We start from the raw sequence: 27291 nt of genomic DNA, 5'->3' as shown, positions 1-27291 counted from the left end.
GGGACTGGAGGGTAACTGGGACGAGGGGCAAACCCAGGGGTGTAAACTGGGATGGAACTGGGATGGGGGTGGGGCCACTGGTGGGAACTGGGGGGGCACTGGGGGGTAACTGGGATGGGAGGGCCAAACCCAGAGGTGTAAACAGGGGTGGAACTGGGATGGGGCTGGGGCTACTGGGGGGAACTGGGATGGAGGGGCAAACCTAGTGGTGTAAACTGGGGTGTAACTGGGATGGGGACCAAGGTGAGTGGTGTAAACTGGGGTGGAACTGGGATGGGGGCCAAGCCCAGTGGTGTAAACTGGGATGGGGGTGGGGCCACTGGTGGGAACTGGGTGGCACTGGGGGGTAACTGGGACGGGGGCGCAAACCCAGTGGTGTAAACAGGGGTGTAACTGGGATGGGGGCCAAGTCCAGGGGCGTAAACTGGGGTGTAACTGGGATGGGGCTGGGGCCACTGGTGGGTAACTGGGATGGGGGCCAAGCCCGGTGGTGTAAACAGGGGTGTAACTGGGATGGGGGGGCCAAGGTCAGTGGTGTAAACAGGGGTGTAACTGGGATGGGGGCCAAGGCCAGTGGTGTAAACAGGGGTGTAACTGGGATGGGGGCCAAGGCCAGTGGTGTAAACAGGGGTGTAACTGGGATGGGGCTGGGGCCGCTGGTGGGAACTGGGTGGGCACTGGGGGGTAACTGGGACGGAGGGGCAAACCCCGTGGTGTAAACTGGGGTGGAACTGGGATGGGGGCCAAGTCCAGGGGCGTAAACTGGGGTGTAACTGGGATGGGGCTGGGGCCGCTGGGGGAGCACTGGGGGGTAACTGGGATGGGAGGGCCAAACCCAGTGGTGTAAACAGGGGTGTAACTGGGATGGGGCTGGGCCCACTGGGGGGAACTGGGGATCCACTGGGGGGTAACTGGGATGGGAGGGCCAAACCCAGTGGTCCAAAATGGGGTGTAACTGGGATGGGGGCCAAGCCCAGTGGTCCAAACTGGGGTGTAACTGGGATGGAGGTCCAAGCCCAGTGGTCCAAACTGGGGGCTATAATGGTCCAAACTGGGGTGTAACTGGGATAGGGGCCAAGCCCAGTGGTGTAAACTGGGGTGTAACTGGGATGGGGGCCAAGCCCAGTGGTCCTAATTGGCATGTAACTGGGATGGAACTGGGGTGGAACTGGGGTGGGGCCCGGCCCCAGTGGTGTAACTGGGATGTAACTGGGATGCAACTGGGACATAACTGGGCTGGGGGTCGCTGATGCAAGCGGGGGTAGAACTGGTCTTACTGGGCCCAGTGGTGGAACTGGGGCGTCACTGGGGCGTTACTGGGGTGGAACTGGGACGGACCCAGGCATCGCTGGGGACCCAGGAGCGGCTCAGACTGGTCGAGGCCGGGAACTGGGGGGGGGGAACTGGGGGGAACTGGGAGGAACTGGGAGGAAGCGAGGTGGGACTGGGCCTGCGGGGGTGGCACAGGGACCCTGGCGTCCCCAGAGACCCCGGCTGTCCCCGAGGGGACCCCGCCCCCCCCCGATGTCCCCGAGGGGACCCCACCCCCCCGCGATGTCCCCAAGGGGACCCTGCCACCCCCTGATGTCCCCAGGGGGACCCCACCCCCCCGCGATGTCCCCAAGGGGACCCCGCCACCCCCTGATGTCCCCAGGGGGACCCTGCCACCCCCCGATGTCCCCAAGGGGACCCCGCCACCCCCAGGGGACCCCGAGGGGACCCCGCCCCCCCGCAATGTCCCCAGGGGGACCCTGCCACCCCCCGATGTCCCCAAGGGGACCCTGCCACCCCCCCGCGATGTCCCCAAGGGGACCCCGCCACCCCCTGATGTCCCCAGGGGGACCCTGCCACCCCCCGATGTCCCCAAGGGGACCCCGCCACCCCCAGGGGACCCCGAGGGGACCCCGCCCCCCCGCAATGTCCCCAGGGGGACCCTGCCACCCCCCGATGTCCCCAAGGGGACCCTGCCACCCCCTGATGTCCCCAGGGGGACCCTGCCACCCCCCGATGTCCCCGAGGGGACCCCGCCACCCCCAGGGGACCCCGAGGGGACCCTGCCACCCCCCGATGTCCCCAGGGGGACCCCACCCCCCCCCGATGTCCCCAAGGGGACCCCGCCCCCCCCTGATGTCCCCAGGGGGACCCCACCCCCCCCCGATGTCCCCAAGGGGACCCCGCCACCCCCAGGGGACCCCGATGTCCCCGAGGGGACGGCGGTGGCGGGCGGGGGGGTGCGGTACCGCGTGGGGGTGACGACGGGGGGGCAGTGGGGCGGGGGGACGCTGGCGGGGGTGTCCCTGGGGCTGGTGGGGACAGGGGGACAGAGCCACCCCTGCCACCTCGCCTGGCCCCTCCACCACCTGCGCCCCGGCAGCGTGAGTGCACTGGGGGGACTGGGAGGGCACTGGGAGGGAGTGGGAAGGGACTGGGGGGCACTGGGAGGCACTGGGGGGGCACTGGGAGGGAGTGGGAAGGGACTGGGGGGCACTGGGAAGGGACTGGAGGGGGACTGGGGAGCACTGGGGGGCACTGGGAAGGGACTGGGAGGAACTGGAAAGGGACTGGGGGGGACTGGGAAAGGACTGGAGGGGGACTGGGGGGCACTGGGAAGGGACTGGGAAGGGACTGAGGGGCACTGGGAAGGGACTGGAGGGGGACTGGGAGGCACTGGGGGGCACTGGGAGGGAGTGGGAAGGGACTGGGGGGCACTGGGAAGGGACTGGAGGGGGACTGGGGAGCACTGGGGGGCACTGGGAAGGGACTGGGAGGAACTGGAAAGGGACTGGGGGGGACTGGGAAAGGACTGGAGGGGGACTGGGGGGCACTGGGAAGGGACTGGGAAGGGACTGAGGGGCACTGGGAAGGGACTGGAGGGGGACTGGGAGGCACTGGGGGGCACTGGGAGGGAGTGGGAAGGGACTGGGGGGCACTGGGAGGCACTGGGGGGCACTGGGAGGGAGTGGGAAGGGACTGGGGGGCACTGGGAAGGGACTGGAAGGGGACTGGAAGGGGAATGGGAGGCACTGGGAAGGGAGTGGAGGGGGACTGGGAGGCACTGGAAAGGGACTGGAGGGGGACTGGGAGGCACTAGGGGGCACTGGGAGGGAGTGGGAAGGGACTGGGGGGCACTGGGAAGGGAGTGGAGGGGGACTGGGAGGCACTGGGAGGGGACTGGGGGGCACTGGGAGGGGACTGGAGGTGGACTGGGGGGCACTGGGAAGGGACTGGGAAGGGACTGGGGGGCACTGGGGGGCACTGGGAAGGGGCTGGGAGGAACTGGAAAGGGACTGAGGGGCACTGGGAAAGGACTGGAGGGGGACTGGGGGGCACTGGGAAGGGACTGGGAAGGGACTGAGGGGCACTGGGAAGGGACTGGAGGGGGACTGGGAGGCACTAGGGGGCACTGGGAGGCCACCGGGAAGGGACTGGGGGGCACTGGGAAGGGACTGGGAGGCACTGGAAAGGACTGGGGGGCACTGGGAAGGGACTGGGAAGGGACTGAGGGGCACTGGGAAGGGACTGGAGGGGGACTGGGAGGCACTAGGGGGCACTGGGAGGCCACCGGGAAGGGACTGGGGGGCACTGGGAAGGGACTGGGAGGCACTGGAAAGGACTGGGGGGCACTGGGAAAGGACTGGAAGGGGACTGGAAGGGGAATGGGAGGCACTGGGAAGGGACTGGAGGGGGACTGGGAGGCACTGGGAAGGGACTGGAGGGGGACTGGGAGGCACTGGGAGGGGACTGGGGGGCACTGGGAGGGGACTGGAGGTGGACTGGGGGGCACTGGGAAGGGACTGGGAAGGGACTGGGGGGCACTGGGGGGCACTGGGAAGGGGCTGGGAGGAACTGGAAAGGGACTGGGGGGGACTGGGAAAGGACTGGAGGGGGACTGGGAGGCACTAGGGGGCACTGGGAGGCCACCGGGAAGGGACTGGGGGGCACTGGGAAGGGACTGGGGGGCACTGGGAAAGGACTGGAGGGGGACTGGGGGGCACTGGGAAGGGACTGGAAGGGGACGGGGAGGCACTGGGAAGGGACTGGAGGGGGACTGGGAGGCACTGGAAAGGGACTGGAGGGGGACTGGGAGGCACTAGGGGGCACTGGGAGGCAGTGGGAAGGGACTGGGGGGCACTGGGAAGGGACTGGAGGGGGACTGGGAGGCACTAGGGGGTACTGGGAGGCACTGGGAGGGGACTGGAGGGGGACTGGGGGGCACTGGGAAGGGACTGGGAAGGGACTGGGGGGCATTGGGAAGGGACTGGAGGGGGACTGGGAGGCACTAGGGGGTACTGGGAGGCACTGGGAGGGGACTGGAGGGGGACTGGGGGGCACTGGGAAGGGACTGGGAAGGGACTGGGGGGCACTGGGAAGGGACTGGAGGGGGACTGGGAGGCACTAGGGGGTACTGGGAGGCACTGGGAGGGGACTGGAGGGGGACTGGGGGGCACTGGGAAGGGACTGGGAAGGGACTGGGGGGCACTGGGAAGGGACTGGGGAGCACTGGGGGGCACTGGGAAGGGACTGGAGGGGTACTGGGAGGCACTGGGAGGGGACTGGGGGGCACTGGGAAGGGACTGGAGGGGCACTGGGATGCACTAGGGGGCACTGGGAGGCACTGGAAAGGGACCGGAGGGGCACTGGGAGCACTGGGAGACAGGGGGAAGGGACTGGGGTCACTGGGAGGGGACTGGAAGGGGGCTTGGGGGCACTGGTAGAGACTGGGTGGGACTGGGAGCACTGGGGGGCACTGGGAAGGGACTGAGGGGAACTGGGAGGGAACTGGTGGGGAACTGGGAGGGACTTGGGGGGGGGACCAGGAGGGACTGGGGGGGCACTGGAGGGGCACTGGGAGGGGACTGGGCAGGGAGTGGGAAAGACTGGGAGGGACTGGGAGGCACTGGGAGGCACTGGGAGGCACTGGGAGGGCTGACGGGGAGGCACAAGGGGTGGCAGGGGGTGACACGAGGAGTGACGGGGGTGACACGGGGGTGACACAGGGGGATGGGGTGACACGGGGGGTGACAGGGGGTGACGGGGTGACACGGGGGGTGACACGAGGGGTGACACGGGGGGTGACACAGGGTGACAGGGTGACACGGGGGGTGACAGGGGGTGACAGGGGTGACACGAGGGGTGACACGGGGGTGACACAGGGTGACAGGGTGACACGGGGGGTGACAGGGGGTGACAGGGGTGACACGGGGGGAGATGAGGTGGCAGGGGGTGACACGAGGGGTGACGGGGTGACACAGGGTGATGGGGGTGACACGGGGGGTGACGCGAGGAGTGACGGAGGGTGACAGGGGGTGACAGGGGGTGACAGGGGGTGACATGAGGGGTACAGGGGGGTGACACAGGGTGATGGGGGTGACACGGGAGTGACAGGGGGTGGCAGGGGGTGACACGGGGTGACAAAAGGGGTGACGGGGTGATGGGGTGACACGGGAGTGACAAGGGGTGGCAGGGGGTGACGGGGGGTGACACAAGGGGTGACAGGGGGTGATGGGGGTGACGCGAGGGCTGACACAAGGGGTGACACGAGGGGTGACACAGGGTGATGGGGGGTGACACGAGGGGTGACAGGGGGTGACGGGGTGACACGGGAGGTAGATGAGGTGGCAGGGGGTGACACGAGGGGTGACGGAGGGTGACAGGGGGTGACAGGGGGTGACAGGGGGTGGCATGAGGGGTACAGGGGGGTGACGGGGTGACACAGGGTGATGGGGTGACACGGGAGTGACAAGGGGTGGCAGGGGGTGACACGGGGGGTGACACAAGGGGTGACAGGGGGTGATGGGGGTGACGCGAGGGGTGACACAAGGGGTGACGGGGTGACACGGGAGGGAGATGAGGTGGCAGGGGGTGACACGAGGGGTGACGGGGTGACACAGGGTGATGGGGGTGACACGGGAGTGACGGGGGGTGGCAGGGGGTGACACAGGGAGTGACAAAAGGAGTGACGGGGTGATGGGGTGACACGGGAGTGACAGGGGGTGGCAGGGGGTGATGGGGGTGACACGAGGGGTGACAGGGGGTGGCAGGGGGTGACATGAGGGGTGACACAGGGTGATGGGGGTGACACGGGAGTGACAGGGGGTGACGGGGGGTGACACGAGGGGTGACAGGGTGACACAGGGTGATGGGGGGGTGACACAAGGAGTGACACGAGGAGTGACGGGGGTGACGGGGTGACAAGGGAGTGACAGGGGGTGGCAGGGGGTGACACGGGGGGTGACACGAGGGGTGACAGGGGGTGACGGGGGTGACACGGGAGTGACAGGGGGTGACAGGGGGTGACGCGAGGGGTGACAGGGTGACACAGGGTGATGGGGGGGTGACACAAGGGGTGACACGAGGAGTGACGGGGGTGACGGGGTGACAAGGGAGTGACAGGGGGTGGCGGGGGGTGACACGAGGGGTGACAGGGGGTGACGGGGGTGACACGGGAGTGACAGGGGGTGACGCGAGGGTTGACAGGGTGACACAGGGTGATGGGGGTGACACAAGGGGTGACACGAGGAGTGACGGGGTGACGGGGTGACAAGGGAGTGACAGGGGGTGGCAGGGGGTGACACGGGGGGTGACACGAGGGGTGACAGGGGGTGATGGGGGTGACACGAGGGGTGACAGGGGGTGGCGGGGGGTGACACGAGGGGTGACAGGGGGTGATGGGGGTGACAGGGGAGTGACAGGGGGTGGCGGGGGGTGACGCGAGGGGTGACAGGGGGTGATGGGGGTGACAGGGGAGTGACAGGGGGTGGCGGGGGGTGACGCGAGGGGTGACAGGGGGTGACGGGCGGTGCCACCGCAGACGGTGGTGGCAGAGGTGACATCGGCGCGGCCCCTGGGGACCCTCCTGCTGCTGCGGCTGTGGAAGGAGCCACTGGTGTCCCTCGTCCCCGACCGCTGGTTCTGCGCCCGCGTCACCGTCACCGGGCCCCTGGGGGAGGGGGGTGACGGGGACGGTGACGATGGGGACGATGGGGACGATGGGGACGACGGGGACGACGGGGACGACGGGGACACCCCCGGGGCCACCTTCCCCTGCTACCGCTGGCTGGAGAGCGGCTGCCTGGAGCTGCGGGAGGGCACCGGTACGGGGACACGGGGGGACACGGGGACGTGGGGGGGACACGGGGACGTGGGGGGGGACACGGGGACACCTTGGGGACACGGGGACACATGGGGACAAGAGGACACCATGGGGACACCATGGGGACATGGGGACACCTGGTGACAAGGGGGACATGGGGGCACATGGGGACAAGGGGACACTGTGGGGACACTATGGGGACATGGGGGGACATGGGGACACCTGGTGACAGGAGGGACATGGGGACACGGGGACACATGGGGACACGGGGATGTGGGGGGGACACGGGGACATGGGGGGGACACGGGGACGTGGGGGGGGACACGGGGACGTGGGGGGGACACGGGGACGTGGGGGGGGACACGGGGACACCTTGGGGACACGGGGACACATGGGGACAAGAGGACACCATGGGGACACCATGGGGACATGGGGACATGGGGCACATGGGGACAAGAGGACACCATGGGGACACCATGGGGACATGGGGGGACATGGGGACACCTGGTGACAGGAGGGACATGGGGACACATGGGGACAAGGGGACAGCATGGGGACACCATGGGGACATGGGGACACCTGGTGACAGGAGGGACACGGGGGCACATGGGGACAAGGGGACACTGTGGGGACACCATGGGGACATGGGGGGACATGGGGACACCTGGTGACAAGAGGGACATGGGGACATGGGGACACATGGGGACACGGGGATGTGGGGGGGACACGGGGACATGGGGGAGACACGGGGACGTGGGGGGGGACACGGGGACACATGGGGACAAGAGGACACCATGGGGACACCATGGGGACATGGGGACACCTGGTGACAAGGGGGACATGGGGACACGGGGGCACATGGGGACAAGAGGACACCGTGGGGACACCATGGGGACATGGGGACACCTGGTGACAAGGGGGACACGGGGGCACATGGGGACAAGGGGACACTGTGGGGACACCATGGGGACACCATGGGGACATGGGGATGCCTGGTGACAAGAGGGACATGGGGACATGGGGACAAGAGGACAGCATGGGGACACCATGGGGACATGGGGGGACATGGGGACACCTGGTGACAGGAGGGACATGGGGGCACATGGGGACAAGGGGACACTGTGGGGACACCATGGGGACATGGGGACACCAAGGGGACACGGTGGGGACATGGGGGCACAGGGGGACATGGGGACACCATGGGGACACCATGGGGACACCATGGGGACATGGGGGCACATGGGGACACCAAGGGGACACCGTGGGGACACCATGGGGACATGGGGATGCGGGGACACGTGGGGACATCTGTGACTCCCATCACCCGCCGTGACGTGGGGACTGGGAGCACTGGGAGGGAACTGGAGGCACTGGGATGGCTGCGTCACATGTCCCCGATGTCCCCGTGTCCCCTCGTGTCCCCTCGTGTCCCCTGATGTCCCCAATGTCCCCGATGTCCCCTCGTGTCCCCGTGTCCCCCAGCCCGGACGCCGCGCGGGGCCGCCTGGGAGCCGCGGCTGCTGCAGCAGCGCCAGGAGGAGCGGAGGGAGCGTCAGGAGGCCTTCCAGTACGGACTGGGAGCACTGGGAGGGCACTGGGAGCACTGGGAGGGTGCTGGGAGGGGACTGGGAGGGGACGGGGAGCACCTGAAGGGGACTGGGAACACTGGGAGGGGACTGGGGGGACACTGGGATGGCACTGGGATGGCACTGGGAGCACCTGAAGGGGACTGGGAGCACTGGGAGGGTGCTGGGAGGGTGCTGGGAGGACTGTGGGGGGACTGGGAGGGGACTGGGAGGGGACTGGGAGCATCTGAAGGGGACTGGGAACACTGGGAGGGGACTGGGGGGACACTGGGAGGGGACTGGGAACACTGGGATGGCACTGGGATGGCACTGGGAGCACCTGAAGGGGACTGGGAGCACTGGAGGGCACTGGGGGACACTGGGAGGGGACTGGGAATACTGGGATGGCACTGGGAGGGCACTGGGAGCACCTGAAGGGGACTGGGAGCACTGGGAGGGGACTGGGGGGACACTGGGAGGGGACTGGGAACACTGGGATGGCACTGGGAGGGCACTGGGAGCACTGGGAGGGGACTGGGAGCACTGGGAGGGAACTGGGGGGAAACTGGGAGCACTGGGAGGGGACTGGGAGCACTGGGAGGGGACTGGGGGGACACTGGGAGGGGTCTGGGAACACTGGGAGGGCACTGGGATGGCACTGGGGGCACCTGAAGGGGACTGGGAACAGTGGCAGGGCACTGGGGGACACTGGGAGGGGACTGGGAACACTGGGAGGGCACTGGGAGGGCACTGGGAGCACTGGGAGGGCACTGGGGGGAAACTGGGAGCACTGGGAGGGGACTGGGAGCACTGGGAGGGGACTGGGGGACACTGGGAGGGGACTGGGAAGGGACTGGGAGCACTGGGAGGGAACTGGGGGGACACTGGGGGCACTGGGAGGACTGGGAGGGCACTGGTATGTTACAGGGAGGCACTGGGAGGCTACTTGGAGCACTGGGAGGGGACTGGGAGGACTGGGAGGGCACTGGGGGGACACTGGGACAGGACTGGGAAGGGACTGGGAGCACTGGGAGGGGACTGGGGGGGACTGGGAGCACTGGGAAGGGACTGGGGGGGACTGGAAGTACTGGGAGGGAACTGGGAGGGCACTAGGAGGACTGGGAGGGCACTGGCAGGTTTCTGGGAGGCACTGGGAGGTTACTGGGAGCGCTAGGAGGTTACTGGGAGCACTGGGAGAGGCCCGGGAGGGCACTGGCAGGTTACTGGGAGGACTGGGAGAGGCCCGGGAGGGCACTGGGAGGTTACTGGGAGCACTGGGAAGGGACTGGGAGCACTGGCAGGTTACTGGGAGCATTGGGAGAAGCCCGGGAGGGCACTGGCAGGTTACTGGGAGGCACTGGGAGGTTACTGGGAGCACTGGGAGAGGCCCGGGAGGGCACTGGCAGGTTACTGGGAGCACTGGGAAGGGACTGGGAGCACTGGGAGGCTACTTGGAGCACTGGGAGGGGACTGGGAGCACTGGGAGGACACTGGGAGGGTGCTGGGGGGACTGTGGGGGCACTGGGAGGGGACTGGGAGCACTGGGAGGGGACTGGGGGGGCAATGGGAGGGCACTGGGGGGGATTGGGAGAACTGGGAGGGGACTTGAAGGGGACTGGGAGCACTGGGAGGGGACTGGGAGGGGACTGGGAACACTGGGAGGTGACTGGGGGGGACTGGAAGTACTGGGAGGGAACTGGGAGGGCACTAGGAGGACTGGGAGGGTACTGGCAGGTTTCTGGGAGGCACTGGGAGGTTACTGGGAGGACTGGGAGCACTAGGAAGTTACTGGGAGCACTGGGAGAGGCCTGGGAGGGCACTGGCAGGTTACTGGGAGGCACTGGCAGGCTACTGGGAGCACTGGGAGAGGCCCAGGAGGGCACTGGCAGGTTACTGGGAGCACTGGGAGGTTACTGGGAGCACTGGGAGAGGCCCGGGAGGGCACTGGCAGGTTACTGGGAGACACTGGGAGGTTACTGGGAGGCACTGGGATGTTACTGGCAGGTTACTTGGAGCACTGGCAGGTTACTGGGAGGCACTGGGAGGTTACTGGGAGCACTGGGAGAGGCCTGGTAGGGCACTGGCAGGTTACTGGGAAGCACTGGGAGGCTACTGGGAGCACTGGGAGAGGCCTGGGAGGGCACTGGGAGGTTACTGGGAGCACTGGGAGGGGCCCGGGAGGGCACTGGCAGGTTACGGGGAGACACTGGGAGGTTACTGGCAGCACTGGCAGGTTACTGGGAGCACTGGGAAGTTACTGGGAGCACTGGGAGAGGCCCGGGAGGGCACTGGCAGGTTGCTGGGAGGCACTGGGAGGTTACTGGGAGCACTGGGAGAGGCCCGGGAGGGCACTGGCAGGTTACTGGGAGACACTGGGAGGTTACTGGCAGCACTGGCAGGTTACTGGGAGCACTGGGAAGTTACTGGGAGCACTGGGAGAGGCCCGGGAGGGCAGTGGCAGGTTACTGGGAGCACTGGGAGGTTACTGGGAGCACTGGGAGAGGCCCGGGAGGGCACTGGCCAGTTACTGGGAGCACTGGGAGGTTACTGGGAGCACTGGGAGAGGCCTGGGAGGGCACCGGGAGGTTACTGGGAGGCACTGGCAGGCTACTGGGAGGCACTGGGAGGTTACTGGCACGTTACTTGGAGCACTGGCAGGTTACTGGGAGGCACTGGGAGGTTACTGGGAGCACTGGGAGAGGCCCGGGAGGGCACTGGCAGGTTACTGGGAGACACTGGGAGGTTACTGGCAGCACTGGCAGGTTACTGGGAGCACTGGGAGGTTACTGGGAGCACTGGGAGGGGCCCGGGAGGGCACTGGCAGGTTACTGGGAGACACTGGGAGGTTACTGGCAGCACTGGCAGGTTACTGGGAGCACTGGGAAGTTACTGGGAGCCCTGGGAGAGGCCTGGGAGGGCACTGGCAGGTTACTGGGAGGCACTGGGAGGTTACTGGCAGCACTGGCAGTTTACTGGGAGCACTGGGAAGTTACTGGGAGCACTGGGAGAGGCCCGGGAGGGCAGTGGCAGGTTACTGGGAGCACTGGGAGGTTACTGGGAGCACTGGGAGAGGCCCGGGAGGGCACTGGCCAGTTACTGGGAGCACTGGGAGGTTACTGGGAGCACTGGTAGAGGCCCGGGAGGGCACTGGGAGGTTACTGGGAGGCACTGGGAGGCTACTGGGAGGCACTGGGAGGTTACTGGCAGGTTACTTGGAGCACTGGCAGGTTACTGGGAGGCACTGGGAGGTTACTGGGAGCACTGGGAGAGGCCTGGGAGGGCACCGGGAGGTTACTGGGAGGCACTGGCAGGCTACTGGGAGGCACTGGAAGGTTACTGGCAGGTTACTTGGAGCACTGGCAGGTTACTGGGAGGCACTGGGAGGTTACTGGGAGGCACTGGGAGGTTACTGGCAGGTTACTTGGAGCACTGGCAGGTTACTGGGAGGCACTGGGAGGTTACTGGGAGCACTGGGAGGGGCCCGGGAGGGCACTGGCAGGTTACTGGGAGACACTGGGAGGTTACTGGCAGGTTACTTGGAGCACTGGCAGGTTACTGGGAGGCACTGGGAGGTTACTGGGAGCACTGGGAGAGGCCCGGGAGGGCACTGGCAGGTTACTGGGAGACACTGGGAGGTTACTGGCAGCACTGGCAGGTTACTGGGAGCACTGGGAGGTTACTGGGAGCACTGGGAGGGGCCCGGGAGGGCACTGGCAGGTTACTGGGAGACACTGGGAGGTTACTGGCAGCACTGGCAGGTTACTGGGAGCACTGGGAAGTTACTGGGAGCCCTGGGAGAGGCCCGGGAGGGCACTGGCAGGTTACTGGGAGGCACTGGGAGGTTACTGGCAGCACTGGCAGGTTACTGGGAGCACTGGGAAGTTACTGGGAGCACTGGGAGAGGCCCGGGAGGGCAGTGGCAGGTTACTGGGAGCACTGGGAGGTTACTGGGAGCACTGGGAGAGGCCCGGGAGGGCACTGGCCAGTTACTGGGAGCACTGGGAGGTTACTGGGAGCACTGGTAGAGGCCTGGGAGGGCACTGGGAGGTTACTGGGAGGCACTGGGAGGCTACTGGGAGGCACTGGGAGGTTACTGGCAGGTTACTTGGAGCACTGGCAGGTTACTGGGAGCACTGGGAGGTTACTGGGAGCACTGGGAGAGGCCTGGGAGGGCACCGGGAGGTTACTGGGAGGCACTGGCAGGGTACTGGGAGGCACTGGGAGGTTACTGGCAGGTTACTTGGAGCACTGGCAGGTTACTGGGAGGCGCTGGGAGGTTACTGGGAGCACTGGGAGAGGCCCGGGAGGGCACTGGCAGGTTACTGGGAGACACTGGGCGGTTACTGGGAGCACTGGCAGGTTACTGGGAGCACTGGGAGGTTACTGGGAGCACTGGGAGGGGCCCGGGAGGGCACTGGCAGGTTACTGGGAGACACTGGGAGGTTACTGGCAGCACTGGCAGGTTACTGGGAGCACTGGGAAGTTACTGGGAGCCCTGGGAGAGGCCCGGGAGGGCACTGGCAGGTTACTGGGAGGCACTGGGAGGTTACTGGCAGCACTGGCAGGTTACTGGGAGCACTGGGAAGTTACTGGGAGCACTGGGAGCGGCCCGGGAAGGCAGTGGCAGGTTACTGGGAGCACTGGGAGGTTACTGGGAGCACTGGGAGAGGCCCGGGAGGGCACTGGCCAGTTACTGGGAGCACTGGGAGGTTACTGGGAGCACTGGTAGAGGCCTGGGAGGGCACTGGGAGGTTACTGGGAGGCACTGGGAGGCTACTGGGAGGCACTGGGAGGTTACTGGCAGGTTACTTGGAGCACTGGCAGGTTACTGGGAGGCACTGGGAGGTTACTGGGAGCACTGGGAGAGGCCTGGGAGGGCACTGGCAGGTTACTGGGAGGCACTGGGAGGCTACTGGGAGGCACTGGGAGGTTACTGGCAGGTTACTTGGAGCACTGGCAGGTTACTGGGAGGCACTGGGAGGTTACTGGGAGCACTGGGAGAGGCCCGGGAGGGCACTGGCAGGTTACTGGGAGACACTGGGAGGTTACTGGCAGCACTGGCAGGTTACTGGGAGGCACTGGGAGGTTACTGGGAGCACTGGGAGAGGCCCGGGAGGGCACTGGCAGGTTACTGGGAGGCACTGGGAGGTTACTGGCAGCACTGGCAGTTTACTGGGAGCACTGGGAGGTTACTGGGAGCACTGGGAGAGGCCTGGGAGGGCACTGGCAGGTTACTGGGAGGCACTGGGAGGCTACTGGGAGGCACTGGGAGGTTACTGGCAGGTTACTTGGAGCACTGGCAGGTTACTGGGAGGCACTGGGAGGTTACTGGGAGCACTGGGAGAGGCCCGGGAGGGCACTGGCAGGTTACTGGGAGACACTGGGAGGTTACTGGCAGCACTGGCAGGTTACTGGGAGGCACTGGGAGGTTACTGGGAGCACTGGGAGAGGCCTGGGAGGGCACTGGCAGGTTACTGGGAGACACTGGGAGGTTACTGGCAGCACTGGCAGGTTACTGGGAGCACTGGGAGGTTACTGGGAGCACTGGGAGAGGCCCGGGAGGGCACTGGCATGTTACTGGGAGACACTGGCAGGTTACTGGGAGGCACTGAGAGGCACTGGCAGGTTACTGGGAGGCACTGGGAGGCTACTGGGAGCACTGGGAGAGGCCCGGAAGGGCACTGGCAGGTTACTGGGAGGCACTGGGAGGCACTGGCAGGTTACTGGGAGCACTGGGAGGTTACTGGGAGCACTGGGAGAGGCCCGGAAGGGCACTGGCAGGTTACTGGGAGGCACTGGGAGGCACTGGCAGGTTACTGGGAGCACTGGGAGGTTACTGGGAGCACTGGGAGAGGCCCGGAAGGGCACTGGCAGGTTACTGGGAGGCACTGGGAGGCACTGGCAGGTTACTGGGAGCACTGGGAGGTTACTGGGAGCACTGGGAGAGGCCCGGGAGGGCACTGGCAGGTTACTGGGAGCACTGGGAAGGGACTGGGAGCACTGGGAGGCTACTTGGAGCACTGGGAGGGGACTGGGAGCACTGGGAGGACACTGGGAGGGTGCTGGGGGGACTGTGGGGGCACTGGGAGGGGACTGGGAGCACTGGGAGGGGACTGGGGGGGCAATGGGAGGGCACTGGGGGGGATTGGGAGAACTGGGAGGGGACTTGAAGGGGACTGGGAGCACTGGGAGGGGACTGGGAGGGGACTGGGAACACTGGGAGGTGACTGGGGGGGACTGGAAGTACTGGGAGGGAACTGGGAGGGCACTAGGAGGACTGGGAGGGTACTGGCAGGTTTCTGGGAGGCACTGGGAGGTTACTGGGAGGACTGGGAGCACTAGGAAGTTACTGGGAGCACTGGGAGAGGCCTGGGAGGGCACTGGCAGGTTACTGGGAGGCACTGGCAGGCTACTGGGAGCACTGGGAGAGGCCCAGGAGGGCACTGGCAGGTTACTGGGAGCACTGGGAGGTTACTGGGAGCACTGGGAGAGGCCCGGGAGGGCACTGGCAGGTTACTGGGAGACACTGGGAGGTTACTGGGAGGCACTGGGATGTTACTGGCAGGTTACTTGGAGCACTGGCAGGTTACTGGGAGGCACTGGGAGGTTACTGGGAGCACTGGGAGAGGCCTGGTAGGGCACTGGCAGGTTACTGGGAAGCACTGGGAGGCTACTGGGAGCACTGGGAGAGGCCTGGGAGGGCACTGGGAGGTTACTGGGAGCACTGGGAGGGGCCCGGGAGGGCACTGGCAGGTTACGGGGAGACACTGGGAGGTTACTGGCAGCACTGGCAGGTTACTGGGAGCACTGGGAAGTTACTGGGAGCACTGGGAGAGGCCCGGGAGGGCACTGGCAGGTTGCTGGGAGGCACTGGGAGGTTACTGGGAGCACTGGGAGAGGCCCGGGAGGGCACTGGCAGGTTACTGGGAGACACTGGGAGGTTACTGGCAGCACTGGCAGGTTACTGGGAGCACTGGGAAGTTACTGGGAGCACTGGGAGAGGCCCGGGAGGGCAGTGGCAGGTTACTGGGAGCACTGGGAGGTTACTGGGAGCACTGGGAGAGGCCCGGGAGGGCACTGGCCAGTTACTGGGAGCACTGGGAGGTTACTGGGAGCACTGGGAGAGGCCTGGGAGGGCACCGGGAGGTTACTGGGAGGCACTGGCAGGCTACTGGGAGGCACTGGGAGGTTACTGGCACGTTACTTGGAGCACTGGCAGGTTACTGGGAGGCACTGGGAGGTTACTGGGAGCACTGGGAGAGGCCCGGGAGGGCACTGGCAGGTTACTGGGAGACACTGGGAGGTTACTGGCAGCACTGGCAGGTTACTGGGAGCACTGGGAGGTTACTGGGAGCACTGGGAGGGGCCCGGGAGGGCACTGGCAGGTTACTGGGAGACACTGGGAGGTTACTGGCAGCACTGGCAGGTTACTGGGAGCACTGGGAAGTTACTGGGAGCCCTGGGAGAGGCCTGGGAGGGCACTGGCAGGTTACTGGGAGGCACTGGGAGGTTACTGGCAGCACTGGCAGTTTACTGGGAGCACTGGGAAGTTACTGGGAGCACTGGGAGAGGCCCGGGAGGGCAGTGGCAGGTTACTGGGAGCACTGGGAGGTTACTGGGAGCACTGGGAGAGGCCCGGGAGGGCACTGGCCAGTTACTGGGAGCACTGGGAGGTTACTGGCAGGTTACTTGGAGCACTGGCAGGTTACTGGGAGGCACTGGGAGGTTACTGGGAGCCACTGGGAGGTTACTGGGAGCACTGGGAGAGGCCTGGTAGGGCACTGGCAGGTTACTGGGAAGCACTGGGAGGCTACTGGGAGCACTGGGAGAGGCCTGGGAGGGCACTGGGAGGTTACTGGGAGCACTGGGAGGGGCCCGGGAGGGCACTGGCAGGTTACGGGGAGACACTGGGAGGTTACTGGCAGCACTGGCAGGTTACTGGGAGCACTGGGAAGTTACTGGGAGCACTGGGAGAGGCCCGGGAGGGCACTGGCAGGTTGCTGGGAGGCACTGGGAGGTTACTGGGAGGCACTGGGAGGTTACTGGCACGTTACTTGGAGCACTGGCAGGTTACTGGGAGGCACTGGGAGGTTACTGGCAGCACTGGCAGGTTACTGGGAGCACTGGGAAGTTACTGGGAGCACTGGGAGCGGCCCGGGAGGGCAGTGGCAGGTTACTGGGAGCACTGGGAGGTTACTGGGAGCACTGGGAGAGGCCCGGGAGGGCACTGGCCAGTTACTGGGAGCACTGGGAGGTTACTGGGAGCACTGGGAGAGGCCTGGGAGGGCACCGGGAGGTTACTGGGAGGCACTGGCAGGCTACTGGGAGGCACTGGGAGGTTACTGGCACGTTACTTGGAGCACTGGCAGGTTACTGGGAGGCACTGGGAGGTTACTGGCAGCACTGGCAGGTTACTGGGAGCACTGGGAAGTTACTGGGAGCACTGGGAGCGGCCCGGGAAGGCAGTGGCAGGTTACTGGGAGCACTGGGAGGTTACTGGGAGCACTGGGAGAGGCCCGGGAGGGCACTGGCCAGTTACTGGGAGCACTGGGAGGTTACTGGGAGCACTGGTAGAGGCCTGGGAGGGCACTGGGAGGTTACTGGGAGGCACTGGGAGGCTACTGGGAGGCACTGGGAGGTTACTGGCAGGTTACTTGGAGCACTGGCAGGTTACTGGGAGGCACTGGGAGGTTACTGGGAGCACTGGGAGAGGCCTGGGAGGGCACTGGCAGGTTACTGGGAGGCACTGGGAGGCTACTGGGAGGCACTGGGAGGTTACTGGCAGGTTACTTGGAGCACTGGCAGGTTACTGGGAGGCACTGGGAGGTTACTGGGAGCACTGGGAGAGGCCCGGGAGGGCACTGGCAGGTTACTGGGAGACACTGGGAGGTTACTGGCAGCACTGGCAGGTTACTGGGAGGCACTGGGAGGTTACTGGGAGCACTGGGAGAGGCCCGGGAGGGCACTGGCAGGTTACTGGGAGGCACTGGGAGGTTACTGGCAGCACTGGCAGTTTACTGGGAGCACTGGGAGGTTACTGGGAGCACTGGGAGAGGCCTGGGAGGGCACTGGCAGGTTACTGGGAGGCACTGGGAGGCTACTGGGAGGCACTGGGAGGTTACTGGCAGGTTACTTGGAGCACTGGCAGGTTACTGGGAGGCACTGGGAGGTTACTGGGAGCACTGGGAGAGGCCCGGGAGGGCACTGGCAGGTTACTGGGAGACACTGGGAGGTTACTGGCAGCACTGGCAGGTTACTGGGAGGCACTGGGAGGTTACTGGGAGCACTGGGAGAGGCCTGGGAGGGCACTGGCAGGTTACTGGGAGACACTGGGAGGTTACTGGCAGCACTGGCAGGTTACTGGGAGCACTGGGAGGTTACTGGGAGCACTGGGAGAGGCCCGGGAGGGCACTGGCATGTTACTGGGAGACACTGGCAGGTTACTGGGAGGCACTGAGAGGCACTGGCAGGTTACTGGGAGGCACTGGGAGGCTACTGGGAGCACTGGGAGAGGCCCGGAAGGGCACTGGCAGGTTACTGGGAGGCACTGGGAGGCACTGGCAGGTTACTGGGAGCACTGGGAGGTTACTGGGAGCACTGGGAGAGGCCCGGAAGGGCACTGGCAGGTTACTGGGAGGCACTGGGAGGCACTGGCAGGTTACTGGGAGCACTGGGAGGTTACTGGGAGCACTGGGAGCAGGACCCCTCTCCCCCCCAGGTGGGCACCCTACGCCCCGGGCTGGCCCTGGCGGCTGCGGGCGCTGCCCCCCGCCCTCTGCCCCTGGCCACGCCCCCCGCCCCCGCCCCCGCCATCGCCACCGCCATCGTCATCGTCATCGCCATCGCCATCGCCATCGTTGTCATCGCCACCGCCATCGTCATCGTCGCCATCGCCATCGTCCCCGTCGCTGTCCCCCACCCTGGCCTTTCCCCTGGGGCACCGCGCCAGCCTTGCCGCCCGCGCCGCCGCCGCGTCAGTGTCCCCGTCGTGTCCCCACTTGTCCCCCGCTGCGTCCCCCGAGTGTCCCCGAGTGTCCCCCGAGCGTCCCCCCGCGTCCCCACGCTGCCCCCGCGCCCGTGTCCCCATTTCCCGTGTTCCGCGGTGTCCCCGTGTTCCGTGTCCTCGTGTCCCCTCCGTGGCCCCACGGTGTCCCCACGTCCCATCTTCCCCTGTCCTATGTCCCCCGTGTCCCCTGTGTCCCCACGGTGTCCCCATGCCCATGTCCCCACGTCCCCTGTGCCCCGGTGTCCCTCTGTCCCCCAGATCTCTATGTCCCCATGTCCCCCATGTCCCCACACCCCACAGTGTCACCATGATGTCCCCATGCCCATGTCCCCATATCTCCATGTCCCCACGTCCCCTGTGCCCCACTGTCCCCATGACCCCCAGATCTCTATGTCCCCATGTCCCCTATGTCCCCACACCCCATCGTGTCCCCACAGTGTCCCCATGCCACCCAGTGTCCCCCTGTCCCCCAGATCTCTATGTCCCCATGTCCCCATGTCCCCACACCCTACAGTGTCCCCACGGTGTCCCCATGCCCATGTCCCCATATCCCCATGTCCCCATGTCTCATGTCCCCATATGTCCATGTCCCCATGTCCCCTGGAGTCCCCCCGTCCCCCAGATCTCTATGTCCCTGTGTCCCCCCTGTCCCCACACCCCGCAGTGTCCCCATGGTGTCCCCATGCCCATGTCCCATGTCCCCATATGTCCATGTCCCCCCGTCCCCCAGATCTCTATGTCCCCGTGTCCCCCCTGTCCCCACACCCCATCGTGTCCCCATGGTGTCCCCATGCCCCTGTGCCCATACCTCCATGTCCCCGTGTCCCCTGGCGTCCCCCCTGTCCCCCAGATCTCTATGTCCCCATGTCCCCCATGTCCCCACACCCCACAGTGTCACCATGATGTCCCCATGCCCATGTCCCCATATCTCCATGTCCCCACGTCCCCTGTGCCCCACTGTCCCCATGCCGCCCAGTTTTCCGCTGTCCCCCAGATCTCTATGTCCCCATGTCCCCCATGTCCCCACACCCCGCAGTGTCCCCACGGTGTCCCCATGCCCATGTCCCATGTCCCCATGTCCCCTGTGCCCCAGTGTCCCCATGACCCCCAGATCTCTATGTCCCCATGTCCCCTATGTCCCCACACCCCATCGTGTCCCCACAGTGTCCCCATGCCACCCAGTGTCCCCCTGTCCCCCAGATCTCTATGTCCCCATGTCCCCATGTCCCCACACCCCACAGTGTCCCCACGGTGTCCCCATGCCCATGTCCCCATATCCCCATGTCCCCATGTCTCATGTCCCCATATGTCCATGTCCCCATGTCCCCTGGAGTCCCCCCGTCCCCCAGATCTCTATGTCCCTGTGTCCCCCCTGTCCCCACACCCCGCAGTGTCCCCATGGTGTCCCCATGCCCATGTCCCATGTCCCCATATGTCCATGTCCCCCCGTCCCCCAGATCTCTATGTCCCCGTGTCCCCCCTGTCCCCACACCCCATCGTGTCCCCATGGTGTCCCCATGCCCCTGTGCCCATACCTCCATGTCCCCGTGTCCCCTGGCGTCCCCCCTGTCCCCCAGATCTCTATGTCCCCATGTCCCCGTGTCCCCGCACCCCACAGCGTCCCCATGGTGTCCCCATGCCCATGTCCCCATACCTCCATGTCCCCGTGTCCCCTGGCGTCCCCCTGTCCCCCAGATCTCTATGTCCCCATGTCCCCACACCCCATCGTGTCCCCATGGTGTCCCCATGCCCCTGTGCCCATACCTCCATGTCCCCGTGTCCCCTGGCGTCCCCCCTGTCCCCCAGATCTCTATGTCCCCATGTCCCCGTGTCCCCGCACCCCACAGCGTCCCCATGGTGTCCCCATGCCCATGTCCCCATACCTCCATGTCCCCGTGTCCCCTGGCGTCCCCCCTGTCCCCCAGATCTCTATGTCCCCATGTCCCCACACCCCATTGTGTCCCCACGGTGTCCCCATGCCCATGTCCCCATATCCCCATGTCCCCATGTCTCATGTCCCCATATGTCCATGTCCCCATGTCCCCTGGAGTCCCCTCGTCCCCCAGATCTCTATGTCCCCGTGTCCCTCCTGTCCCCACACCCCGCAGTGTCCCCATGGTGTCCCCATGCCCATGTCCCATGTCCCCATATGTCCATGTCCCCCCGTCCCCCAGATCTCTATGTCCCCGTGTCCCCCCTGTCCCCACACCCCATCGTGTCCCCACGGTGTCCCCATGCCCCTGTGCCCATACCTCCATGTCCCCGTGTCCCCTGGCGTCCCCCCTGTCCCCCAGATCTCTATGTCCCCATGTCCCCGTGTCCCCGCACCCCACAGCGTCCCCATGGTGTCCCCATGCCCATGTCCCCATACCTCCATGTCCCCGTGTCCCCTGGAGTCCCCCCGTCCCCCAGATCTCTATGTCCCCATGTCCCCACACCCCATCGTGTCCCCACGGTGTCCCCATGTCCCATGTCCCCATATGTCCATGTCCCCGTGTCCCCTGGTGTCCCCCCGTCCCCCCGATCTCTATGTCCCCGTGTCCCCCCACCCCACAGCGTCCCCACGGTGTCCCCATGTCCCCAGCCAGGTCCGGGTGCGGCTCCGGGGGCTCCGCTGCGGTGGCTCCTGGCGCAGCTTCGAGGACATCCAGGGGGCCCTGGGGGGACCCGGGACCCCCATCAGCGGTGGGTGCCCCTCCCCCCCCCCGGGGGACCCAGGCGTCCGGGAGGGGGGGACACGGACACGGGGGGACCCAGGGATCTGGGGGCGGGGGACCCAGGCGTTTGGGGGGGACACGCAGGGGACATGGGGGGGGGACTCAGAAGGGGGACACGGAGGGGCACGGGGGGGACATGGAGGGGACACAGAGGGGACATAGATGGGACACAGGAGGACACGGAGGGGACAGAGAGGGGCAGGGGGGACACGGAGGGGATACGGAGGGGACACGGAGGGGCAGGGGGGACACAGAGGGGACATGGAGGGGCGGGGGGGACACAGAGGGGACACAGGGGTGACATGGAGGGGACACAGAGGGGCAGGGGAGACATGGGGACACAGAAGGGACACAGAGGGGACACAGAGGGGACATAGATGGGACACAGGAGGACACGGAGGGGACAGAGAGGGGCAGGGGGGACACAGCGGGGGACACAGGGGTCACAGGTGGGGACATAGGGAAGGACACAGGGGGACGTGGGGGGGCATGGGATGACCTGGGGGGACGTGGGGGGAACAGGGGGGACTCAGAGGGGGGACACGGGGAGGGGACACGGGGGGACACGGGGGGACACGGGGGGACAGAGAGGGGCAGGGGAGACACGGGGGACACAGAGGGGACACAGAGGGGACTCAGAGGGGGGACATGGGGAGGGGACACGGGGGGACATGGAGGGGACAGAGAGGGGCAGGGGAGACATGGGGGACACAGAGGGGACACAGAGGGGACATAGATGGGACACAGGAGGACATGGAGGGGACACAGAGGGGCAGGGGGGACACAGGGGGGGACACAGGGGTCACAGGTGGGGACATAGGGAAGGACACAGGGGGACGTGGGGGGACAGAGAGGGGGATGTGGGGGGACGTGGGGGGAACAGGGGGGACTCAGAGAGGGGACATGGGGAGGGGACATGGGGGGACATGGGGGGACATGGGGGGACACGGGGGGACATGGAGGGGACAGAGAGGGGCAGGGGAGACACGGGGACACAGAGGGGACACAGAGGGGACTCAGAGGGGGGACACGGGGAGGGGACACGGGGGAACATGGGGGGACATGGAGGGGACAGAGAGGGGCAGGGGACACACGGGGGGGACACAGGGGTCACAGGTGGGGACATAGGGAAGGACACAGGGGGACGTGGGGGGACACGGGGGGACACGGAGGGGACAGAGAGGGGACACAGAGGGGACACAGGAGGACACGGAGGGGACAGAGAGGGGCAGGGGGGACATGGAGGGGCACAGGGGGGGGACACAGGGGTCACAGGTGGGGACATAGGGAAGGACACGTGGGGACATAGGGAAGGACACAGGGGGACGTGGGGGGAACAGGGGGGACTCAGAGGGGGGACATGGAGGGGCAAGGGGGACACGGAGGGGACACGGAGGGGACACAGGAGGACACGGAGGGGACACAGAGGGGCAGGGGGGACATGGAGGGGCACAGCGGGGGACACAGGGGTCAGAGGTGGGGACATAGGGAAGGACACAGGGGGATGTGGGGGGGCATGGGATGACCTGGGGGGACGTGGGGGGAACAGGGGGGACTCAGAGGGGGGACACGGGGAGGGGACACGGGGAGGGGACATGGGGGGACACGGGGAGGGGACACGGGGAGGGGACATGGGGGGACACGGGGCCGAGGTGGGGACGCAGGCGTGGCGGCCCCGCAGAGTACGTGGTGCAGCACTGGCGGGACGACGCCTTCTTCGGGGAGCAGTACCTGAGCGGGGTGAACCCCGTCCTGCTGCGCCGCTGCTCCCGCCTGCCCCCCAACTTCCCCGTCACCCCCCCCATGGTGGCACCCAGCCTCGGCCCCGCCACCTGCCTGCAGCGCGAGATGGAGGTGAGGGACCCCGGGGGGGGACCCCGATGTCCGGGCCGGGGTGGGGGTCCCGGGTGTCTGGGATGGGGTGGGGGTCCCGGGTGTCTGGGGTGCAGTGGGGGACCCCAATATCCGGGCCGGGGTGGGGGTCCCGGGTGTCTGGGGGACCCTGGTGTCCGGGGAGGGGGATCCCGGGGGGTCCTTGGGGACCCCGGCATCCAGGGGACACCAAGTGGGGTGGGGGGGGGGTCCCAGGCATCGGGGGGGGACCCAGGCTTTTGGGGGTCCCGGGTGTCTGGGGGACCCTGGTGTCCGGGAGGGGTGGGGGTCCCGGGTGTCTGGGATGGGGTGGGGGACCCCAATGTCCGGGCCAGGGTGGGGGTCCCGGGTGTCTGGGGTGCAGTGGGGGACCCCAATATCCGGGCCAGGGTGGGGGTCCCGGGTGTCTGGGGTGCAGTGGGGGACCCCAATATCCGGGCCAGGGTGGGGGTCCCGGGTGTCTGGGGGACCCTGGTGTCCGGGGAGGGGTGGGGGGTCCCGGGGGGGCCTTGGGGACCCCGGCATCCAGGGGACCCCAAGTGGGGTAGGGGGGTCCCAGGCTTCGGGGATGGGGTGGGGGGGACCTGGGTGTTTGGGGGACCCCAAACGTCCGGGATGGGGTGGGGGGGACCCCAGTGTCCCGGGCAGGGTGGGGGGGTCTGGGGGGGAGTCGCAGGTGTCCGAGGGGGGACCCCAGTGTCCGGGATGGGGTGGGGGTCCCGGGTACCGGGGGGGACCCCAGCACCCGGGGAGGGGTGGGGGGGTCCCAGGGCAAGGGGGGAGCCCCCGGCTTTTTTTTTTTTTTTGGGGGGGGGGGGGGTGGGACACGACACCCCGGCCCCGGGGGGACCCAGGGGTGCGGGGGGACCCAGGTGTCGTCACGGGGTGCAGGGGGGGCGCCTGTTCCTGGCCGACTACGCGCTGCTGGAGGGGGTCCCCACGGGGCGCATCGGGGGGGAGCCCCAGTTCCTGGCCGCCCCCCTCTGCCTGCTGTGGCTCAGCCCCCGCGGGCAGCTCCTGCCCATCGCCATCCAGGTACCGCCCCGTCCGCGCGGCCCCGGGTCCCCCTGTCCCCCTGTCCCCGTGTCCCCCTGTCCCCCATGTCCCCCTGTCCCCGTGTCCCCATGTCCCCCTGTCCCCCTGTCCCCAAGTCTCCTTGTCTCCATGGCCCGTGTCCCCATCTCCCTTTGTCCCTGTGTCCCCAGGTGTCCCCATGTCCCCATATCCCCATGTCCCCAGGTGTCCCCATGTGTCCCCATGTCCCCCCGTGTCCCCCCATGTCCACAGGTGTCCCCATGTCTCCCCGTGTCCCCAGGTGTCCCCATGTCCCCATATCCCCATGTCCCCAGGTGTCCCCATGTGTCCGTGTCCCCCCGTGTCCCCCCATGTCCCCATGTCCCCCCATGTCCCCAGGTGTCCCCATGTCCTCATCTCCCTTTGTCCCTGTGTCCCCAGGTGTCCCCATATCCCAATGTCCCCCCCATGTCCCCCAGTGTCCCCCCATGTCCCCATATCCCCCCATGTCCCTAGGTGTCCCCATATCCCCATGTCCCCAGGTGTCCCCATGTCCCCATCTCCCTTTGTCCCTGTGTCCCCAGGTGTCCCCATACCCCAATGTCCCCCCATGTCCCCATGTCCCCCCATGTCCCCAGGTGTCCCCATATCCCCATATCCCGATGTCCCCCCATGTCCCCATGTCCCCCATGCCCCTCCTTGTTCCCACGTCCCGATGTCTCATGGCCCCCTATGTCCCCATGTCCCCTTGTCCCTATGTCCCATATCCCCATCTCCCCTTGTCCCCATGTGACCCCGTGTCCCTGTGTCCCCACGTCCCTATGGCGTCCCCTTGTCCCCATGTGTCCCCTTGTCCCCATGTGTCCCCTTGTCCCCACATCCCTATGGTGTCCCCTTGTCCCCATGTGTTCCCTTGTCCCCATGCCCTTATGGTGTCCCCTTGTCCCCATGTGTCCCCTTGTCCCCACGTCCCTATGGTGTCCCCTTGTCCCCATGTGTCCCCTTGTCCCCACGTCCCTATGGTGTCCCCTTGTCCCCATGTGTCCCCTTGTCCCCATGCCCCTATGGTGTCCCCTTGTCCCCATGTGTCCCCTTGTCCCCCCATACCCCCATGTCCCCACATCCCCCCATTCCCCCTTGTCCCCTTGTCCCCACGTGTCCCCTTGCCCCCACGTCCCCATGGTGTCCCCTTGTCCCCATGTGTTCCCTTGTCCCCATGCCCTTATGGTGTCCCCTTGTCCCCATGTGTCCCCTTGTCCCCACGTCCCTATGGTGTCCCCTTGTCCCCATGTGTCCCCTTGTCCCCCCATACCCCCATACCCCCATGTCCCCACATCCCCCCATTCCCCCTTGTCCCCACGTGTCCCCTTGCCCCCACGTCCCTATGGTGTCCCCTTGTCCCCATGTGTCCCCGTGTCCCCACGTCCCTATGGTGTCCCCTTGTCCCCACGTGTCCCCTGGTCCCCACGTCCCCATGGTGTCCCCTGGTCCCCACGTCCCCCCCCTACCCCCACATCCCCCTCTGTCCCCGGGTCCCCGCTGACCCCCGTCCCCCCCAGCTCTCCCAGCGCCCCGGCCCCGAGGCGCCCATCTTCCTGCCGGGGGACGGGCCGTGGGGGTGGGCGCTGGCCAAGCTGTGGGTGCGGGGCGCCCACTTCACCCTGCACGAGGCCGTCACCCACCTGCTGCAGAGCCACTTCCTGGGGGAGACCTTCGCCCTGGCCACCCACCGCCTGCCCGCCTGCCACCCCCTCTACCAGGTACCCCCAAACCGCACCCCCAACCCTGCACCCCAAATCCTGCACCCCTAAATCCTGCACCCCAAAACCCTGCAGCCCCATATTGCACCCTAAATCCTGCACCCCTAATCCTGCACCCCTAAATCCTGCACCCCCATATCGCACCCTAAATCCTGCACCCCAAATCCTGCACCCCAAATCCTGCACCCCAAAATCCCGCTCTCCAAATCCTGCGCCCCCATATTGCACCCCGAATCCTGCACCCCCCAAACCTGCACCCCCAAACCTTCGCCCTGGCCACCCACCGCCTGCCCGCCTGCCACCCCCTCTACCAGGTACCCCCAAACCGCACCCCGAACCCTGCACCCCAAATCCTGCACCCCTAAATCCTGCACCCCCATATCGCACCCTAAATCCTGCACCACTAAATCCTGCACCCCCATATTGCACCCCAAAACCCTGCACCCCCAAATCCTGCACCCTCAAACTGCACCCCCAATCCTGCACCTCAAACCTGCACCCCAAGTCCTTCACCCTCAAACTGCACCCCCAAACTGCACCCCAATCCTGCACCCCCAATCCTGCACCCCTAAATCCTGCACCCCCATGTTGCACCCCAAATCCTGCACCCCCCAAACCTGCACCCCTAAATCCTGCACCCCCATATTGCACCCCAATCCTGCACCCCAAATCCTGCACCCCTAAATCCTGCACCCCAAAACCCTGCACCCCCATGTTGCACCCCAAATCCTGCACCCCTAAATCCTGCACCCCAAAACCCTGCTCCCCAAATCCTGTGCCCCCATATTGCACCCCGAATCCTGCACCCCCCAAACCTGCACCCCCAAACCTTTGCCCTGGCCACCCACCGCCTGCCCGCCTGCCACCCCCTCTACCAGGTACCCCCAAACCGCACCCCCAACCCTGCACCCCAAATCCTGCACCCTTAAATCCTGCACCCCAAAACCCTGCAGCCCCATATTGCACCCTAAATCCTGCACCCCTAATCCTGCACCCCTAAATCCTGCACCCCCCTATCGCACCCTAAATCCTGCACCCCAAATCCTGCACCCCAAATCCTGCACCCCAAAACCCCACTCTCCAAATCCTGCACCCCCATATTGCACCCCGAATCCTGCACCCCCCAAACCTGCACCCCCAAACCTTCGCCCTGGCCACCCACCGCCTGCCCGCCTGCCACCCCCTCTACCAGGTACCCCCAAACCGCACCCCGAACCCTGCACCCCAAATCCTGCACCCCTAAATCCTGCACCCCCATATCGCA

At 66.6% G+C, this 27291-nt stretch overlaps 1 protein-coding gene across 1 annotated transcript in view; it reads left to right on the top strand.

Moving 5' to 3' along the window:
- The first annotated feature begins 944 nt into the window (after positions 1-944).
- LOC142403263 (polyunsaturated fatty acid lipoxygenase ALOX15B-like) overlaps positions 945-27291 on the top strand; it is a 35894-nt gene continuing 9547 nt past the window's right edge. The window contains exons 1-8 of the mRNA XM_075489471.1: positions 945-1142; positions 2169-2375; positions 6812-7094; positions 8576-8644; positions 21221-21349; positions 23063-23235; positions 24145-24288; positions 25827-26027. Coding sequence (XP_075345586.1) covers positions 945-1142; positions 2169-2375; positions 6812-7094; positions 8576-8644; positions 21221-21349; positions 23063-23235; positions 24145-24288; positions 25827-26027 — 1404 coding nt within the window. The remainder of the gene's footprint in view (positions 1143-2168; positions 2376-6811; positions 7095-8575; positions 8645-21220; positions 21350-23062; positions 23236-24144; positions 24289-25826; positions 26028-27291) is intronic.

This window comes from Mycteria americana, unplaced genomic scaffold, assembly GCF_035582795.1.
Source record: "Mycteria americana isolate JAX WOST 10 ecotype Jacksonville Zoo and Gardens unplaced genomic scaffold, USCA_MyAme_1.0 Scaffold_155, whole genome shotgun sequence".
Lineage (NCBI taxonomy): Eukaryota > Metazoa > Chordata > Aves > Ciconiiformes > Ciconiidae > Mycteria > Mycteria americana.
This window is presented reverse-complemented; position numbering and strand designations above follow the sequence as displayed.